The sequence below is a fragment of the Periplaneta americana genome, chromosome 3, assembly GCF_040183065.1.
Source record: "Periplaneta americana isolate PAMFEO1 chromosome 3, P.americana_PAMFEO1_priV1, whole genome shotgun sequence".
NCBI classification, from domain to species: domain Eukaryota; kingdom Metazoa; phylum Arthropoda; class Insecta; order Blattodea; family Blattidae; genus Periplaneta; species Periplaneta americana.
This window is the reverse complement of record NC_091119.1, coordinates 152,632,750-152,655,370: the sequence shown is the minus strand read 5'-3', so window position 1 is coordinate 152,655,370 and position 22,621 is coordinate 152,632,750. Positions and strand designations below refer to the sequence as shown.

The 22,621-nt window shown below is 36.6% G+C and overlaps 1 protein-coding gene across 1 annotated transcript in view; it reads right to left on the bottom strand.

Moving 5' to 3' along the window:
• The window catches only part of LOC138697060 (uncharacterized), a 45,988-nt gene extending 28,619 nt beyond the window's left edge, over positions 1 to 17,369 (bottom strand). Inside the window, exons 1-3 of the mRNA XM_069822654.1 lie at positions 17,264 to 17,369; positions 15,140 to 15,495; positions 1,247 to 1,513 (exon numbers count right to left, since the gene is read on the bottom strand). Of these exons, the coding sequence (XP_069678755.1) occupies positions 1,247 to 1,513; positions 15,140 to 15,488 (616 nt within the window). The 5' untranslated portion in view covers positions 15,489 to 15,495; positions 17,264 to 17,369. The remainder of the gene's footprint in view (positions 1 to 1,246; positions 1,514 to 15,139; positions 15,496 to 17,263) is intronic.
• Positions 17,370 to 22,621: the final 5,252 nt, after the last annotated feature.

Genomic DNA, 22,621 nt, shown 5'->3' with positions numbered 1-22,621 from the left:
TCTATTTTAATATTATCCTCCCATCTATGTCTCGGCCTTCCCAAAGGTCTTTTTCCCTCCGGCCTCCCAACTAACACTCTATATGCATTTCTGGATTCACCCATACGTGCTACATGCCCTGCCCATCTCAAACGTCTGGATTTAATGTTCCTAATTATGTCAGCTGAAGAATAAAATGCGTGCAGTTCAGCCTTGTGTAACTTTCTCCATTCTCCTGTAACTTCATCCTCTTAGCCCCAAATATTTTCATAAGAATCTTATTCTCAAACACCCGTAGTCTCTGTTCCTCTCTCAAAGTAAGAGTCCAAGTTTCACAACCATACAGAACAACCGGTAATATAACTGTTTTAAAAATTCTAACTTTCAGATTTTTCGACAGCAGACTGGATGATAAAAGTTTCTCAACCGAATAATGACAGGCATTTCCCATATTTATTCTTTGTTTAATTTCCTCCCGAGTATCATTTATATTTGTTACTGTTGCTCCCAGATATTTGAACTTCTCCACCTCTTCAAAAGATAAATATCCAATTTTTATATTTCCATTTCGTACAATATTCTGGTCACGAGACATAATCATATACTTTGTCTTTTCGGGATTTACTTCCAAACCTATCTCTTTACTTGCTTCCAGTAAAATTTCCGTGTTTTCCCTAATTCTTTGTGGATTTTCTCCTAACATATTCACGTCATCCGCATAGACAAGCAGCTGATGTAACCCGTTCAATTCCAAGCCCTCTCTGTTATCCTGGACTTTCCTAATGGCATACTCTAGAGCAAAGTTAAAAAGTAAAGGTGATAGTGCATCTCCTTGCTTTAGCCCACAGTGAATTGGAAACGCATCTGACAGAAACTGACCTACTATACGGACTCTGCTGTACGTTTCACTGAGACACATTTTAATTAATCGAACTAGTTTCTTGGGAATATTTATTTTAATGGCTTTAGATAAGTCATATATTATGCTTAATTATAAAAGTCAATATTTTTCGTTAATTAGTTTCTTCTTCTTCTTCTTCTTCTTCTTCTTCTTCTTCTTCTTCTTCTTATTATTATTATTATTATTATTATTATTATTATTATTATTATGACGTAGATATTAATTTAATTATTATATACTCTACATATAATTATTATTAATTACAGGTAGACTAATAATAAATTTGAGACACACACACACACTCACACTCACACTCACACTCACACACATACCAGCTGTGTAGTATACAAGTCGTGATCTGAATACCTGCAACAAAGTTGTGCAATCCTTCCCTGATGGCCGGTTCTGCGTAGAAATTGTCGTCATAGTGGGACATGGAGTCCGGGTCGCGCTCGTACAGGGCAGCAGAAGCGGCGTGGAACCTGGCGAGTGTGCGCATGACTAGCGAGCAGTGGGACAGGTCCAGGCCCTGCCGCCTCTCCGCCATTCTGAATCCCTGAGCGCACAAGTCCTCCACCACCACGGTTCCGGGGCAGGAGTACACATAGCGGGCCGCGAACTCCTGACGAAGTCCTGCAATAGTCGTTCCTGTTCATGTATTCCTCTGAACTTACTTAAGTTTTATGTCTCCTCCATTTAGAGGTTAGAATCGCAAACTTAATTTTTATTCGATAATACCACAGTCTAGAATATACAGTCACGAACCTCAATACGTAGGGAATATGCATCCACAGATAGTTGCTAACCACTAGGATCGCTACTATCGTCTCATCACAGACAATACGAAATAGTACCGGCACAGTCTATTGTTCCTAGTACCCTCAACAACAAAAGCTTCGTGACTGTATATACTAAACTGTACTGTACAAGAAGTTAACTCTGATAATACACTTAATTACTCACTGAAGCCGAGTTGCTTGTAGGTTGTGGCTTTAATTATTATTTATTTATTTATTGATATTTATGTGTTGGACCACAGCCATAGGCCAATAAAAGTTCAGCGCAATGATACAATTAATACAGTAAAATTAACAACTAAAATGATACAAATTAAATAATTGAGATAACAAAATGAAGAACATAGATTACAATGATTAATTTACAAGAATTAATACTATTATATATATATATATATATATATATATATATATAATGGAAAGGAGTTGATTCTTATAAAAGTATTACCATTATGTGTAGAAAGATTATGAAAATAATATTAGCAAAGACATTGCCATGTTCTAATACTTCTATACATTGAATGGATCGAAATCGCCTACATGTATGTTACCATTTTTAATACATCTGGAGACCGGCGTGAAAGATTTGGAATTTCTAATATAGAAGAGTTTGTGATGTCTCATGTCCTTCATAGGAATACGAAGGCTGACACTGTTTAAGAAAGATTGACAATTAATGTCACCTTTAAGGAACTTATATAAAAATAAATAATCGAGATCATGACGTCTAATAATAATAATAATAATAATAATAATAATAATAATAATAATAATAATAATAATAATAATAATTTCATTTATTTTAGTTGACATTTTTAAGACCCTAAGGCCTTCTCTTCCACTCAACCAGCAGGAAGTAGACATACATCTACAGGTAGATAAATTTAACACTTACATGAGTTCGACGAATATTACATATACAGTAGTGACAAAAAAAACCGGACCGACCCTTGTAGCTGAGTTCAGAGCCTTGCTCACTCCAGAGCACGGTAGACTGGTAACTAAGACTTTCGTGGTTCGAATCCTGCCTGGGAAGGAAACTTTTTTTTGTTCCTTATTCAAATTTATTCCCAATACTTTTCGATTCCAGCGATATTTTACTACTTAATTAACTTATTATTGCCAGAACATGAATTTTACCAGCAATCGAAATGTATTGGGAATAAATTTGAATAAGGACCAAAAAAAATTTCCTTCCCAGGCAGGATTCGAACCACGAAAGTCTTAGTTACCAGTCTATCGTGCTGTCACTGTGAACAAGGCTCTGAAATCAGCTACAAGGGTCGGTCTGGTTTTTTTGCCACTACTGTACATGAGTTATGAATTAAACAGTAAAATACTATGAATTATGAATTATTCAATGAAATTCAAACTGAATAGCAAATTTAAACTAATATGCACAAAGTGTTAAGATATTTAAAAATAATATTATAGATAGGCTTAATAGATATAAATTAAGTTGGAAATTCAATGAATATTTAGGATTAGGCTATCAGAATTACTATCTAAGAAAAGAAATTACCATTTAAACGATGACACTTCAACACCAGATAATTATATTCAATTACTAGTAAGAATATCATTTATCTACTCTTAAAAGCGTTTATTGTCTTACAGGCCTTAATGCTTTGTGATAAGGAATTCCATTCGCGTGAAGTTGAGACCGTAAAGTATGAGTAACAGAATGTTCTGTAAAGGGGTATACTTAGTGTACCACAGATAAGTGATCTGGTATTTAAATCGTGATTAGAGTGTAGAGAAGAGAAACGAGGTGAAAGACAATTTGGTGATGGGGTGTGCTGAATCTGAACAGTAACGACAAAGAATGTAACGTTCTACGACCCTTCAGTCGGAGCCACGAAAAACTTAAGGACCATGATACGTGATCATAATCATACCGCCTGATATTGCACACGTACCTGACACATATTCTGAAAACGCTGTAGCTTGTCCGGCAGTTCAGACAATAAATAATAATAATAATAATAATAATAATAATAATAATAATAATAATAATAATACTTACTTACTTTTAAGGAACCCGGAGGTTTATTGCCGCCCTCACATAAGCCCGCCATTGGTCCCTATCCTGAGCAAGATTAATCCAGTCTCTACCATCATATCCTACCTCCCTCAAATCCATTTTAATATTATCTTCCCATCTACGTCTCGGCCTCCCCAAAGGTCTTTTGCCCTCCGGCCTCCCAACTAACACTCTATATGCATTTCTGGATTCGCCCATACGTGCTACATGTCCTGCCCATCTCAAACGTCTGGATTTTATGGTCCTAATTATGTCAGGTGAAGTATACAATGCGTGCACCTCTGTGTTATGTAACTTTCTCCATTCTCCTGTAACTTCGTCCCTCTTAGCCCCAAATATTTTCCTAAGAACCTTATTCTCAAACACCCTTAATCTCTGTTCCTCTCTCAAAGTGAGAGTCCAAGTTTCACAAACATACAGAACAACTGGTAATATAACTGTTTTATAAATTCTAACTTTCAGATTTTTTGACAGAAGACTAGATGACAAAAGCTTCTCAACCGAATAATAACAGGGATTTCCCATATTTATTCTGCGTTTAATTTCCTCCCGAGTGTCATTTATGTTTGTTACTGTTGCTCCAAGATATTTGAATTTTTCCACCTCTTCGAAGGATAAATCTCCAATTTTTATATTTCCATTTCGTACTATATTCTGGTCACGAGACATAATCATATACTTAGTCTTTTCGGGATTTACTTCCAACCCAATCGCTTTACTTGCTTCAAGTAATATTCCCGTGTTTCCCCTAATCGTTTGTGGATTTTCTCCTAACATATTCACGTCATCCGCATAGACAAGAAGCTGATGTAACCCGTTCAATTCCAAACCCTCTGTGTTATCCTGAACTTTCCTAATGGCATATTCTAGAGCGAAGTTAAAAAGTAAAGGTGATACTGCATCTCCCTGCTTTAGCCCGCAGTGAATTGAAAAAGCATCAGATAGAAACTGGCCTATACGGACTCTGCTGTAAGTTTCACTAAGACACATTTTAATTAATCGAACTAGTTTCTTGGGAATACCAAATTCAATAAGAATATTATATAAAACTTCTCTCTTAACCGAGTCATACGCCTTTTTTAAATCTATGAATAACTGATGTACTGTACCCTTATACTCCCATTTTTTCTCCAATATCTGTCGAATACAAAAAATGTGATCAATAGTCGATCTATTACGCCTAAAACCACACTGATGATCCCCAATAATTTCATCTACATATGGAGTTAATATTCTCAAAATAATAATAATAATAATAATAATAATAATAATAATAATAATAATAATAATAACAATAATAATAATAATAATATTATTATTATTATTATTATTATTATTATTATTATACAACTAATTTTAATAGCCTATTATTAGCACATGTTTGTAGCATAATGCTAAGCTTTTTCTCCTCTATGCTTATAAATTTAGAGCCCTACCTTTGGTCACCTAAACGCTCCAAGCAACCCGCAGCAGTGTCTTTGGTCCGTGTATATAGAGTATAGGACTATAGCCCTGTGGCACCACCCCCCATCTGCACAGTTGCGTTCTGCTGTTCAGTGAATCAAGTACGCGGTCAACATGCCAAAACAAACCAAAGGCAGGCGCTTGACGGTCAGTGCTCTGATAGATTTGGTAACGAGTATTTCATACAGAAAGAAGAAAACATTTTCTGGTAAGGTATGCAACATAGAAATAAAAACCAACAAACGGCGTTTGATAGAGAAACATTGCAACACGAAAACACATGTTACACGTGTAAAAGAATTGTCCACTAAGCATGGAAACCTGCCTTCCACTTCCGATTTCCCCGCTAATCGGTCTTAATTTTACAATGACTTGTGTAAAAATGTTGATATTAGCGGATATTCCATTTGAAAAGGTCGAAAATAGTAACTTTCAAGAATTCGTGGAAAAATATAATACAGAAAGAAAACTTTATTGTGCAACAACATTACGTAGATATCATTTACTGCCCTGCTATGAAAATGTGGTAGCTCGCATAAGGGAATCTGAAAATGTTTATGATAATTCATTGTAATGCATAGACGCTCGTACAGTTCATAGAATATGTAGTTTTGTTTAATGAGATGTATGTCTTTTCAACTAATAATTTCAACGTGTACGATGTAATTATTGCAATATACAGTGACTGCACAAAGTGTTCGTACATCTACAAAATGTGAGTAAAAATAGTTTCTGAGGACAAATGAGACATCTGAAAAGTTTACAGATAACAATATTGCGACTGAAAACTCTATATATTTTATTGAGTGTAGCAAAAAAAAAAAAAAAATCTAATAATTTCTATAATATATTTAACAAAATTAAATCACTCCTGTTTTTATACACACAAGAAGTTATCGTACACCTGCTATCAGGAATTCTTTATAAACGTATACGTCATTTCAGTACCTTGTACGATTGCCCTTTGCCGCGATTATTGCCTCCAGTCTTTGTGGTATTGATTCTAATAATTTTTCTGTAATTGTGGAATCAGTTAAGTCCCATTCTTTTTGAAGAGCTTGCTTAAGACTTTCTTTAGTTGAGAAATGGTGCTTTCTTATGTTTTTCTCTAGAATAGCGCAAAGATGATCGATGACTTTAGTGTCAGGTGGTTGATGGGGTGTGTGAAGTCGTTTTGGAGTATTGTAGAGCAGCCACAATCAAGTGTTTTCCGCAGTATGTTCTGAGTCATTATCTTGCTGGAAAGTACATTGAAGACCCAACTTTTCAGCACTAGCAGGGAGATTCTGCTTTAAAATGTTCACATACCTTTTGCGGTCCATCACACTATCGATAAAATGCAGTCTACCCACGCCCGAGGCACTCACACACCCCCACACTAGCACTGACCCGCTTCTGTGTTTACTGTAGGCACAAGGTGTTGAGCATCCATCTCTGTATTCTTTTGTCGCCACACCATACTTCTCCCATCTGAACGAAAAACATTAAATTTGCTTTCGTCCAAAATAATTACTTTTTCTCAGTACTCCATTCCTTTATCTCGGTATTCCTTCGCGAAATTTAATAATTTATGCGATTTTTCTTACTCACTCAACACTTTTTCCGGGCTATGCGACCATGATAAGTAGGCTTCGAGATTTCGGACCCAATAGAGCAGTTCAGTGGGAAATCCGCATAACGGCGTACTGAGTATAATGGTAAAGCGTACAGTGGGTGGGGGGGGGGTAATGTAGAATGAATGACAACAAATACGCAAAGAAAAACGCTCTGGATTTGAAGGTTCTGACGAATAATTTGGTTTTCATACAAACCTATTTTCAAACTGTGTCTGAAACTATTACACGGTTAGAAAAGTCAGAGCAAGAGATGCCGGAAGCCCTCAAATTAGTTGAAGAAATGATACAGAGAATTAATGAGACACCAAGTACACCGGTTGCTGAACCTGTAAAGCAGAAGTGGAAAGCAATTTTATGTAAAAATAACGGATATGGAACTTTGTGTAACATAAACAGCAAATTAGTGGACATAAAGTCACACGAGAATAAAGGACTGTCTCTTAGAGACTGCAATGATGTTAGGTATTTTCATTTTGCTCCTATCACGTCATGCGATGTAGAGCGCAGCTTTTCACAGTACAAAGATTTACGTTTGAGACACTGAAAATGTATCTTGTAGTACATTGAAATTCGGTACTGTAACTACAATTCCTAAAGACGACCAATAGGATAAATGAAGAAATTAAAATTGCTACATATTTATTTCCACCATTAACACTGTGTATAATTAAACACAAATCCTTATAAAAGACGGGAGAATAAATGATTCTCACATCCTTTTGACATTGTCATTGTGTAACGTATATTTACTTTCAGAATGTACATATGTGTGTGTTCCCCCATACTACCGTACTCTATTCTAAATAGCAACGTTGTTACCTCAACACATCTCTACCTTTCACTACCTGCAGCGAGTCAACAACCTTCTATTACATGCACAGCAAACTTATTGTATCGGGTCCCAAGTCTCGAAGCCTAATAATAACCATGGCTGTGCTGGCTGAAACTTTCATACCTCGTCTTTCCAGATCTGCGACAACCTTTACTGCACTAATTTTTGGATCGTTTTTAATTTCCCTAATAATCACGCGCTCATCATGTTCGGTTAGAACTTTAGGTCGTCCAGTTCTTGGCTTGTTTTTCACAGTCTTTGATGCGCAGAACCTATCATAAATTGACTGGATGGTAGACCGAGGTCTCCCAACAAGTTCTCATATTTCACGTAACGATTTGCTCTGGTTATGCAGTTTAATAGTAACTTTTCTTGTCTCCTCACTTGTTTCTTTACGGTTGCTGCCCATTTTGACGTTTCAGCTCTTCATCCACTGATGACGGAGCTCTCTCCCAGTCACTGCTGCACACACAGAGGCACACAAACGAGTACTGGCAACACCACCCCCTCCAACTCTTCTTTTACTGCGATTACTTCAGGTGTACGATCACTTGTTGTGCAGACTTATGTATCATTACGGAGTTTAATTTAATTTTCCAAATATTGTACTAATTGTGTTATTTTTATAGATAGCATATTCGTGAGCGTCAGAACTCACTATTCATAACTAGTGCATTATTGTCTTCTCAGATTCTGCGATTCTCCTTAAAGCAGCCGTGGCGAAAATGTAACTCACGAGCACATTGTGGCTCTCAATGATAGCTGTGCATGTCTCTTGCTCCCCCAACCCCCACCCTCTCACTCAATGGAGTCAAACTCCGTTCCATTTGTATTTGTCTCTGACATGAGAGTGGCGTATCGTCGCAATGTCTCTCTCGAAACCATGTATCTCTACAAAAACGAAAGTTTCAAGTAGGATGGGAGGACGCATTATTTTCCTGCCAATATGGTGAGAATATTAAATGTATGATTTGTTCACAAGTGTTACGAGGAAAACGGTTGTATAACATAAAACAGCATTATACTACATGTTCTCATGAAACATTAAAAGGTTGTGTTATTATTATTATTATTATTATTATTATTATTATTATTATTATTATTATTATTATTATTATTTCGATCCTTTTTCAGCAGATGTACGAATAATGCGATTAGGTCTTCAATTTAAACTCACAGATTTACAATGTAATGTTACAATGAAAGCTAGATGTAAGGACTTGACAAATGTTGAACTTTTCAAATCTTTGCCAAAAAATAAATATCCGAAGCTTCGTTCTTTCGCTTGCTCTGTTGAAGCCATGTTCGCTACAACTTACGTTTGTGAAAATTATTTTCAACAATGAAAATAGTAAAAACCTAATTTTGATTACGACTGATAGACAAATACCTTCGTGATCAACTACTACTGGCAGTAAGTGACAGAATTCCTGATTTTGAAACTCTGTAGCAGAGACATTCTGAAGACAGTTACTTTTAGGTTGTGATGATGTGTCCTATGTTTTCTTGTTCATTTCTTTCTTCGTTACACGTACTAAACATTAGTTTGTAACCTTATACTCTATAAAATTATATTTAAGTGCTTGACGTAAGGAAAATGAAAATCCGTTGCTTCACTTACCCTTCGAGTGTCCGCCTCCCTCCATAGGTGCTATGCACGTTGCAGGTTACACAATGGCTCGGCGCACGATTACATTTTCGCCACGGCTACCTTAAAGTGTATTATAATCTGAATTTTCTAAGAGTACGAACACTTTTTGCATTCACTGTATTTATTGTAAAAATAATATTTGTTTGACTTAAAATAAATAGTTTATTCTTATTAAGTCTTAAAAATAATAATTTGTCGCATGACTACTGTAAAATATATCGTATCTACTGTTCACAACGCACAGTACACACAGAGACGCACAGTACAGTACCGGGGAGACTGATTCACTGCTGCTTGCACTGTTTTGATTGGCAGAGCTCTCCGTACACAGCGAGGTTAGAAATGCTCGACTTATACCTAACTTGTAACCAAAGTGACTGAAGGAAGGGCTCTACTTATAATATTAAACATTAGTTTGGTTAATCCAGAATCAATTATTTGTAGCTCCGTTTCACATACTGTATATACTTGTACAGGGACATCATTTTATTTTTACTTTAATTTTTATTGTACCTGAGTTTTTTAATGTACTTCACTCCCACCCCCTTCCACCTTCTACTAATGAAGTTCAACCGTCCTCCACACAGATCCAAGACCGCATATACAGTCATAGTAGCCTTACGGTCATAGTAAACAGTACGTTCCAAAAATATGTTCGCGTTTTCCAGTGACGAAAGAGCTTTCAGTGTTGCATCATTTTCCATTTGCCTATGTCGCATCCCGGTTTCCCCCACCTGCTTCTATTCGCCTCTCTGTAAATGCTAGTGGCTGGGCTGTCTTAGCTCTTTTCTGAGAACATTAATTTCTGTTAGGAATTGGACGTCTACGTAATATTATATCCATACAATTGTTTAAAATAACTTAAATAAAAGGGCCTCGTTAAGTAATTAACCGTCACGTGATTTCCTCCCTTTCTACGACGCTGCGACGTAACCACTTGGACGGACAGTCGATAGCATGTCTGAGTAATTTTATCTTTTCGGATCGGGCAGAAGTGAAGATTGAATTTATAGTACGTAATGTCTCTTTTATAGAGTAGGTACAAAATTATTTCAACATGACTTACTGATACGAAGTACGAACCTGATAATTGGAATTACGTACAATAGTTTATAGTGCGATAATATGCATATTAGAACTGAAGCCTGTATCGAAATGAACGGCCACCATTTTCAAATATCCATATTATGATTATTTTTCAATTTAACTTAATTCTCTGTAGTGTACGCTGATGTGCTGTAGACAGTATAATATACACTGCATAATGAATACGTCCGCATGGAAAACTCAGTTCGTGAGTAAAAACACTCATTGTTAATACTGTATTTTGATTAAACAAAAACCTAATGAAAATTATCAAACTCAAAATCGCAATATTTCCTACTTTACATAAATGGATGAACTATTTTTCTTCTCTCTTCTACCTAGTAAAGTGATTTGTTTGTATATTACGCCAGTATCATCGAACTCCAGTCGTGGAAGGGGGTAGCAAACGGTGTTTCCGGTTCTTAATCGTTGATCCAAAGGTTAGCCAGGTTAATATTAGAAATGTTAGTAAAAATAAAATGATGCCCCTGTATTATACGAGTAATATATGTTCATATTTTTCCGAATGTCTCATTTGGCTTTAGCATTTAATTTCCTATACAAACATTTGCCAATTAAAAGCCATTGCTCAGTCGTCCGGATTAGCCTGGCGTAACAAGCCCAACTGGTAGGCGAGCCCTCTGGTTTTACCTATCTGCCCTGATGATGGAACCTGTAAGTAGGTCAAGTTTCAGGTCACAGTGGAATACCCAAAAGTCTAACCCTGATCTAACCCTGCCTAAAAACTCTTATAAAGAAGAAATTCCTTAGTAGAACTTCAAAAAATCTAGAATAATGATCACTAGGGCTAGGATTTTGATGACCTACAAATCATGAAAAAATGTCTTAAAAACAATGAATTTATGACCTAAAAATCTTTCAGAAATGCCCTTAAAATGCCCTAAAAATTGATCTTACATAATTGGCTTAGTAAGGAAAGAGGTTTTGTACTACTTAATATTTAGTTATTAAATTAAATTCTAGTACCAACATTTAAGTTTATTTAATTTTACATAATTTTTTCTAAGTAGTACACTTTAATTAATTATTTTACCTGATGTAGTTTCCATGTAGTCCACCACAAGGCCACTCTTATCCGGAATTAGCAGGTATAGAGGAGTCTATATTGAAGGGGTGGTTGGACTGATCCATTACATGGGGTGTACTACGTTAAAATGACAATATTTGTGTAGGAAAACGATTAAAATGTTGTACAAAATAATGGGTATTAATGGACAAAATATCTAGAGAAAATATCAAAGGAAATAAACATTATTTTACATTAATAATGGGGATTTATGGCCAAAATTAAATGAAAATGCCTAAAAAATGACCGAATAAAACAAAAAATGCTCTTATGAGTTGAAACACGCAAAAAATGTAAAAAAAAAATGTCCTAACAAATATGTCTTAAAACACTCAGTTTATCACATAACATATAAATACTAAAGCAGCTATGTTTCTGGTTTACTAGGAAAAAGATGCAATTTCAACAAAATCCTAGCCCTAATGATAACAAAAATAAATTCGAATATCACATTGACAGTAGGCTATGCTAAAGCAAATCGAGTAAGCGAAGTATGTTAAAATGCAGTAAATTTACTGCTGCATTTATATGTGTTAATAAATAATTTAAAATGATTTATTCCAATATCTACTTTGCGTGCTAAATAATTTACATCAATAATTCAATATACATTTTTTTTCATTTCAGGCGCATGGTGAAGTGGTGTTGGTGCTATGAAGACAAGGAATGTGCAGGAGGTGAACGTCGGTATGTACTCTTACTGTATCATTATAATAGCTAGTAGCTATGCAACTCGTATTATATGTATAAATTTTTATGTAAATGTAATCTGAAGTTTTGTCATCTCCCAGTATTTCGATCCATGGACAATGATTAATTGGTTTCCAATTCCTCGAACTCTAGCCAAATAAGGACTTTTCTTGCTCGTCGGGGAAGTTTTATTCCATAGTTCCATTTCTGAAGTAACTGTACTGTAGAATGATAGGTGAGAATGACGACTAACAGATGGATATCGTTGGACTGCGTAGCGAATAGAGCCATATGTAAGACAGGAATTGTAGGTGAACGATACAAACTTCGTTTTAAAAACTGTTGATGGATCAAATATCACAAGATTCTTTATTTCATAAAACTTTGTCAACTTACTTCCTTGCTATTTAGTGATGCGACCTCATACTATAGATATCATATGAAGGGTTCAGAACTATAGTGGGCCAAGCGCCATTTACTAAAACCGTAGAAAACAAGGGTTAAAATGAAGTTATTACCATAATTCAATGGAAACATATAGCAAGTAATATAAAGTATACACATTAAAACTAAATGATGTGTCAATCTTCATTAAACTGTGGTATTCACTTACTGTAACTTTAATCCTTGCTTTCTCCGTTTTTAATAAATGGCGCTTGGTCCACTATGATATACGATATACGACATCTGATGATACGAACGCTTAATTTTGAGAAAAACAAATTAGTTACCGGTACCACAACTTATGCCCCTCTTATGTTACGTATGGAACAACTTCGTCTCTTTCCCAGTACTTGTTTACTATAATTTCTACATGGCAGCACCATCCACTTCTTGGTGGAATACTGTGCTTTAAAGTGTTCTTTTCTATTCAGGCTGGTAAAGAACTTAATTCAGTCTTGCATTCCAGTTACAGTGACTGTGAGAAATGACGCTGTTTCATGAGCAAGTAGTTAGCAGTATATTATTCTTCCTTTATGTATTTAATATTACGCCCTCTGTTCGATATTTTCCCTTCAAAATTATCTATCCTTTCAGTAGAACGCGTATTGTGCTGAGACAAATGTCCAGCTGGCTTAGAGCTTACATACTTCTATAGCTATTCAATATTCCATCGCCCGGAATCCCTTGCAAGGACGCGAGATTCCTATTACATTTTACATTTATTTATTTCCAACTTCCTCCCTCCCCATTGTCCCCTGCGATGGCTAAGTGGTCAAACCTTCAGCCTGTCACTTAGACAGTCCGAGTTCGAGTCCCAGTCAGACCCGGGATTTTTCAATACAGTGACACTTGTGGTGGATCCGTAGTTGGGATTTTCTCTGGGTTCTTCCGTTTCCCCATATCAGGCCCGTACATAATTCCGTCAACATTTCTCCATTCCGTTATCATTCCATAACGTTTCCCGAACGCTGGCTGACGACGCAAGGAGGGGGCTAGCCTAGGGACGAGGGCACTTGCCTGCTCGAAACCTCAGTGTAGTCAGCCGGTATGGATTTGGGAATGTGCCTAGCTTGAGGGTTAGCGCACTAGTTCGTAAAAGATCGCGGTGCTGGGTCATAGTGTCACCCTCCCGAAAATTCCATTCCATTTCTCCTTCACCTTACCTGTTTTTTTTTTTTTTTTTCGGAGAAGGGGCCCGAAGACTTGCACTGAAGCCTGTGGCTTATTGTGCTTACTACTCCTATTCTGTGAATGATTTTGTCGCCTAACGGCCGCGCTCTTGTACAGGTACATCACACTGCTTGGTGAACTTAACCTGTCTATATTACTACGATGTACCGAAGTACATATGATATTTCCGTGCAGAAATTCTGCTGCGTCATCATGTGATGATGGATGAGTGGAATAGAAAAAAATTCTCTCCGGCACCGAGATTTGAACCCGGGCTTTCAGCTCTACGTGCTGACGCTCTATCCACTAAGCCACACCGGATTCCCATCCCGATGTCGGATTGAATCTCCTCAGTTTAAGTTCCACCTCTTTGGTTCCCTCTAGTGGCCTACCCTCATGCACTGTGTCGGGATGGGAATCCGATGTGGCTTAGTGGATAGAGCGTCAGCACGTAGAGCTGAAAACCTGGGTTCAAATCCCGGTGCCGGAGAGAATTTTTCTCTGTTCCACTCATCCATCATCACATGATGACGCAGAATTTCTGTGCGGAAATATCATATGTACTTCGGTACATCGTAATAATATATGATATGAGAAAAATAATCACTTAGGGCCGTATTCATAGACATTTTTAGAGCGGGCTTCCGGTGGATGATCAGCGTTTTTCGTATTCATAAACCAGTGTTAGCGATATGATATGATTTGAATTCTGTACAAGTAACCAGTGGATAGCCGGGGCTAGCTTAGCACGCTCGTAGCGCGTGCTGCGAAATGTCTATGAATAGCACCCTTAGTGATTTAAGACGGCGCTTACTTCGTCGGATCCCGGCCACTTAGTCACTCATAACGAGTGCACCTCTGCACATATATGGACATTGTGCCACTGTCATACACCTATGACGCAGTGCATGGTAGGCCACTGGAGGGAACCCAAGAGGTGAAACTTAAACTGAGAGGATTCAATCCGACATCGGGATGGGAATCCGGTGTGGCTTAGTGAATAGAGCGTCAGCACGTAGAGCCGGAGAGAATTTTTCTCTGTTCCACTCATCTATTAACCTGTCTACGTTAATGATGACAATGACATGTAAATTAATGATGACAATGCTTCAATTGGTTGAGGGTAAACCTCGGAAACCCCCCCAACCAGGTAACTTGCCCCATCCAGGTAACTTGCCCCATCCAGGTAACTTGCCCCAACCAGGTAACTTGCCCCAACGAGGATTTGAATCCGGGCCCGCTCGTTTCACATTCAGACATGCTAACCGTTACTCCACAGCGGTGGACTCCCGTTACCTCTTATCTCGCGTGAAAGCCCCTCTCTCAGGGCCGTAGAACTCAGAACTGAGCAATAGACCTTCGCGTAAAAGATGCGCACCTGGCATGGCTTCCTGCAGTATCTTGGCCAGTTCCACTGCTGTGGTACTGTACATGTATATCTCCCTGGAGAAGACAGTGGAATTCTTTACGATCCGAGCGATCTCGCCGTCCTCTGACAACTCCCTCTTGATTATCAAGTTGTAGACGCTTCCGTCGGATACGTGGACTTTCACTCTGTACAAGTCGCTGCAGTAATTGTCCCCTTTGCCCACCGCAGCCTTCACGTCGAACTTGGTGACCCTCAAGTTAGATGGTTTGCGATATGATCTTAGGGCTGTCTCCAAGAAGTTCTTGTTCAGCCATGACTCAGGCGATGCAACGACACAAGTGTCTATCTCAGGAGCCATGTTGTACCTGCGCAAAGTTGGAGATGTCATGAGATATTATCTCAGGCAATAGACAGTTTTAAATCAGGGTTATTTCTAATATATAATCATCTTGAAAACATTCATCCGATTTCCTTTAGTTCTTCAATACCATTGGCATTGGAGTTTAATAAAAACATTTGAAATGAGTTGTGGAAGGGTTCTTCTCTAAATTCTTGTAACGCTGCGACCCAAGGCTATTGTTTGCCACAGCTTCACAGAATTCTGAAAATTGCATTCCAACGATGGCAACCAGAATAGATTTCTTGTGAATGGACTCTAAGTACTCCATGGAAGATTTAGAATTGTCATTATTCTGTTAAATATAAAGATAAAGATGAAGATAAAGATAACCTATTGTGTCCCATGAAGGGCAAAGGTCTCCTTAAATAAGGGAAAGCTCTATTTGCCTAACGTGATGAGCTAGTTCACATTAGACGTGATATTTAAGTCTAGGAACTTGAATTTCTTTAACAATGATTCTCTAACTGCCTTTCACAATTTCCTGTCTATGCACAAATCTGTTAAATATAGCTCATTTGAAACAGTCTTTTAAATACAGAATGAAATTGCAAAATATTTCTGAGAGCTAATAATAGCCTAGTTAAGATATAAATGAACAAATTTAATAATACATAAGTAAATAAGAAAGTAACTAAATAAACAAGTAAATCAATGAATAAGTATATAAATAATTAAATAAACAAGTAAATGAGGGAATGAAAAATAATGATTAATTAAGTAGGCTGGAATAATCCATTTAGTTAAGTATAAAGGTCTACCAAAATATCACAATATTACAATTATTTCCTTATCAATCCATTTTTCACCCAAATGAGGTTAACAGGGTATAATTCTCCCAAAACTTATGTAATCAAGAGAGTAATCTGCAAATGAACATAACTACCTTCAAGAGTGGAAACAATATTATTGTTTCTCAATAGAAATTGTTATAATATGCAGCCAAGCGGATACATACATACATACATACATACATACATACATACATACATACATACATACATACATACATACATACATACATACATACATACATACTGTACATACATACATACATACATACATACATACATACATACATACATACATACATACATACATACACACACAAATACATATAAGCCCTATACAACGTGTAGAATGAAAAATGAAGATGGAAATCAATTTCTAAGCCAGGGAATATCAACTTGATATAATTTCTAAAAGAACTGCAGTAGGCCTACCAGTGTTGCCATAGCTTACGTCTCACATTCTTGGCTGTAATCTGTTATTAATTCTGACACTTTGTCAGCTGATTTATTAAAAGTAGATGGTAAGGATTGCATTTCCCGAGGAGTATTTTGATATTTGTAATGCAGATAGCAATTAGAGGTGATGCTAAACAGGCAGGGAAAAGCTGGAAAAAAATTAAAGCGTTGGCGAACAATAGAGTACGATGGCATGCTTTCATCAAGACCCTATGCTTCCCTGCGGAGTGCTTTTATCAAGACCCTATGCTTCCCTGCGGAGTAATCAGAATTGCTACTACTAATGCAGATAGCGGCTGTGAGGTTAGATTTTACGAGTAAACCTACTTCGAATTTCCCTGTCATTGTCGTTCCAATAGGAATCTATTATTAAATTTGATCAGCTAGTCTATGAAAAACACCAGTAGTTTTAAAACAATATGTTACCCGTGTTATGACATGAATGATGTTGTGTATAATACATAACATATAAGTTACAAAAATCATTACCATTAGATGTAGTGAAACGCGTTGTTTGCAGTTTCGCTGTCCTCCTCAGTGCTCTCACGTCAACTTGCGGTCACTGACGCGCGCTGTCGACGTTTCTTGTTATATAGGCGACCCAGTGCCATTATCTTCCAAGGAATATGCAGACAGGTTAGGTTATATAACTGCAGTTGTTCTCTTAGCTCGTTCGTTACCAGCTGGTAACATCAGAGCAGAAGTACCTTCAATACCAATACTTTAGGAAGATATTTATATGCCGATTATGACTTGTAATAAAACATAAAGAGGAACAATGAAGACATTAGTTCAGAAATCATATGTATATGTCGCATGGGTCTCAGCATTATAGAAATGACAGGTTGTAAGTCGTTTGAAGGAAAGAATTGGGTTTTGTTCCTGGAAATAATAAGCAAGGCTTTGTGATGTAACGGTTAGGAGAATAGGTCCAAGTAGAATGCTACAGCAGTAAACAACAAGAATTATTATATAACCTAGATTTTCTCAAACATCACGAGGATGCGAATTTCTTCATTTTTACGACTCGCTGAGACTATAGTTAAGCTTTCAAAATCAAAATTCGTGAAAATGGCATATTTTCAGTCGGAAATTAGAGTTACAGAAGTATTCGATTTTAAACTAAGACGTCAACTAATTTAGTGGAAGGGTAATTATAACTATCGATCGCATCCCGTCAACAATCTGGCAAAATGATCATTAATGGCCGTATTCATAGACATTTTTAGCGCGAGCTTTCGGTGGATTATCAGCATTTTTCGTACTCATAAACCAGTGTTAGCTATAGGATATGATTTGAATTCTGTACTAGTAATTAGTGGATATCCGGGACTAGCTTAGTACGCTCGTAGCGCGTGCTGCGAAATGTCTATGAATACGGCCCTAAGACGTTTATTTTTTAAGAGAAACCTAAGCGTCATCTTCATTAACCCAGAGTGCAAATTGGCACATCAGGGCATTCTGGAAAACAACAAAGTTGTAAGACAATTCACTAGAATCCTCACAGAGAAGAGTTCGAGTAATTAATAACCAATGGGAAAGCGTAACCCTTTTTTCGTGACAAGATAACACTGGTCAACAGTGATTTTGTTAAATGTACAGTTTCTGGTGTTTCTTATGTAATTTCATCTGCTGATTCCAAAAATGAAGTCAGAATTTTTCTACCACCCACCATTTTTTTGTTGTATTACCGGTTGTTCTTTATGGTTGTGAAACTTGGACTCTCACTTTGAGAGAGGAACATAGGTTAAGGGTGTTTGAGAATAAGGTGCTTAGGAAAATATTTGGGGCTAAGAGGGATGAAGTTACAGGAGAATGGAGAAAGTTACACAACACAGAACTGCACGCATTGTATTCTTCACCTGATATAATTAGGAACATTAAATCCAGACGTTTGAGATGGGCAGGGCATGTAGCACGTATGGGCGAATCCAGAAATGCATATAGTGTGTTAGCTGGGAGGCCGGAGGGAAAAAGACCTTTAGGGAGGCTGAGACTTAGATGGGAAGATAATATTAAAATGGATTTGAGGGAGGTGGGATATGATGATAGAGACTGGATTTATCTTGCTCAGGTTAGGGGCCAATGGCGGGCTTATGTGAGGGCGGCAATGAACCTCCGGGTTCCTTAAAAGCCAGTAAGTAGTAAGTAAGTAAGTAAGTAAGAAAAATTTATTTATTTTTATTGCTGTATACAGTCCTTAACATGCTAATGGAAAGAAAATATTTCAAATATTTCATTTTATTGCTTTAACAATTGACCTATAACTTTAGATCATTGTGAAGTCAGAATTCATAAAAATAAATTTTATTCCTCATTAGACTGTGAGAGTTAGTATCAATTCTCAGTTCAGTTGGAACTTACATTCATGAAATAAGTTTCATAACCCGTGTTTTCTTTGTCCTAATTTTAAGTGCGGTAAAAGTATCTTATAAAGAAAAACATACCTCGAAATACTTTACAAATCACATAAACAATTTTTGTTACGTTTCTGATTAGTTAACTTTGAATTTTACTAAACTAGTTAAAACAGCTTACGAGTGTTCTTTTGATTACAAAATAGATGAAAACATGAACTGGGCCCCTAAAATCTGTTGTTCTCCATGTGATTCTATTAACTGGTCATATGGCTTTTCCAGTTCCAATGATATGCCGGGAACCTAACGATCATTCAACAGACTGTTACTTTCTAGGAACCACAGATCAGAAGATTACAGAGAACTAGTCAGCGACCTGCTTCAGAACTGGGGAATGTGATGGGGTGTCATATCTCTCAAAATAACTTCTTGGATTCTCATCTATTTTTTCTTTCCTCAAAACCTTCGGGTAGTGAGCGACGAACATGGGGAGCGTTTTCATAAGTTAATGATTTTCTGAAAAGGAACGGCGCTATCAGGAAAAATGGAGCCAAAATATTCTGCCAGACTACTGCTGGACACTCAAAAGAGACGTTTCTCAAGCGAAGTATGGCCTAAAATCTATTTCACACACATTTTATGTAAATAAATAGGATGATTTTAGGTAAAATGTTGCAAGGTATAAATACTAGAAAAGTTTGAATTACATTTCATATAATTACTTAAAACTCCTGAGTGGTAGAACAATTTTGAAAACAGATTTGAAATCAGCACGGAAAATGCTATAAGAATTACTCATTCTTTATCTTTTAACAAAAATTTGTTTAAGTTGGTTGACCAGTGAAATTAGTCTTCTTTCTAATGTCAATTCAGATCTCAATTATTTATCTATCAAGATTTCGCAACATTTTGTCAGGTACAGAAGGCTACGTGTTACATCTACATTTTAGATTCATCTTGAATGCTGAATGTTTACACGTGACATGGATTCGGCACGAAGCTAAATCTTCGCCTGATACATAAAAGTAAACATCGATAATGAATGTTCAGGAGTCATGACTAGGCTGTATGGGATATCACTACTAGAGATGAACAAAACTAAATGCCGCTTTCGCTCGCTGTGTTCGCTGCATTTGTCTTTCGAGTCTCGGCTCGTCATTCTCGCTGCGCTTTGAGTCTCGCTCGTCATTCTCGAAATAGCATTTGATCGACTTGGAAAGATTTCGTAACTTTGAAACAAAACAGAGCAGTATCTTAGTTATAACACAGTCTACTATATACAGTCACGAAGCTTGGGATGATCTTTTGCAAATCTCGCGATAGTTGCTAGCCGCTTGGAGCGCTGTGAGTCTAGAACAATAGACTGTGCCACAGCCATCGTGATCTAATACAGGCCGTAAGGCAGACCATGTAACTCGCTTAACCCGATCACGAAGGACGGCGTTTCAACTGTATAAATTAGTTGGAATGCATAAACAGTAACAAATGTTTCTCTAATATGTAGTGTAATTCCAGTAATAAAATTTAAAACAATGGTTATGAGACACTTCAGACATAATTCACTTGCGAGTTAAGATGTAATATTATTTATGGTGTGAAAATTACGTTGTTCGTATGTGTAATACCTGCCTTTATTTCGATTAAATATTGCGAAATTCTTGTACATTCACTTATGCACGATTCAATAATTTTCAATTGCACCGCATGGATATTTAGATATGTTGAAATTATAGGTTATGTTTACTGTACCAGTTGCCCCTTTCTGTCTAAATTTAGTGATCTCCAATGCCTTGCCATTCATATGAAAATTATAGGTTATGTTTACTATATTTAACTTATATTCCTAAATTTGCAATTATACTGTACATTATAATTAAGCATAATGTCATGTATGATAGTAGTGGTATGGTAAATGTTTTGTCTAAAATTAAGGAAGATAGATGTGCTAAATTGAAATCACAATATAAATTCTTTTTTATTAAACCTCAAAATAGCTTCCATTCTAAACTCGAAATGTTGACGCGAACAGATTATGTTAACATGTAAAATTCTCTTCACATTAAAATAACACAGTTTTGTAATTATTTCTGCAACATATTATGCAACAAGAAGTAAACGGAACTTATGGACACATTACACTAAATAAAGCTTAGCAATGAAAAGCAATAAAGTCACAATATAATATTTCACTGAGCTCTATACACTGAAATAGAAAACCCGAACGAACATTACGGCCTGGTCTATATCGAAAAAGCATTGACTGCGCCGTATTTCGCATTTTTGTGAAAAGCTATGTAAACTGTGAAATGTTCGTTATCGGTTGTAATAAATGTAAATGGCTAAAATACAATAATTTGAATAATAATGTGGGACAAGGAGACGTTCGTAGTAAGAAAAATAGGTTAGAGTTATCCTTCTTCCGAAAGATCCAGGAAGGTGAGTTTATAGAATATAATACATATTTTATGAAAATAATATATAAACCTTATGTATTTCATATTTCAATAGTGGAAGGAAGGTGTTAATTTTTTCAAAAGAACACGATATCGAAAGTACAATACATTTTATGGTCTGCTAGGGAAAGAGTCTGTGATGAGGCGATAGTAGCGATCCTGGTGGTGAGCAACTATCTGTGGATGCATATTTCAACTGTCTATGTTTGCATATTTAGTAAGTATTAAGCTTCGTGACTGTATATACTAGACTGTGGTTATAAAGTTTTCTGGTTCTATTATATATTGTCTTTGGTTATATAAATATATAAAAAAACAATTCTAAAATAAATTTGAATTTCTAAGAAACATAAAACATAACATTAATATCTTTTTACTTGAGATTGCACACTTGATCTGAAACATATGAATAAAAAATTTCTAGCCTTTTAATAAGGGCCTAATAATTAAATAAAGACGGATTATTATACACTGAAAGGTAGAGATGAGGTTTCAAATAGGCTACTTGATTATTTGTACATATATAACAGCTGCCAAAGTAGATAAAAGTTCAGTCAGGTATAAACAACTGTGGCGATTGAAGGCCGCTTCGGGACTTCCGGAGATGATCAATATCGAGTCTCGGAAGACTCGGTAGTCTTTACGTCAAGGACGCGACGTAATACAACATTGTCGTGCGGGTTTCGGCTTTGCGGGTGCTGTTAGTCTCGCTTTCTCGATCGTTGTTCATCTCTAATCACGACCGTGGCCTTGACGCAGAGTCAAAGCTGAGTCTGACCTTAAGACTGTATCACGTGTCACGTAAAGTTTTTTGACTTACAAACATCACTGCACATCATCCAAAACGTGATGAGAAAATTGTATATTTTCTTTTAAATCTAGGAATAGGCTATACAATGTTAACTATTACTGTACCTGATGCACTTTGGTATTTAAAACGAGAGAACAGAAATTTGAACCGATGATAATTATTGTATGCAGACTGCGTGGAATAATCAGGCCTACAGATTTCAATATTGACCTCCTACGTATAGCCT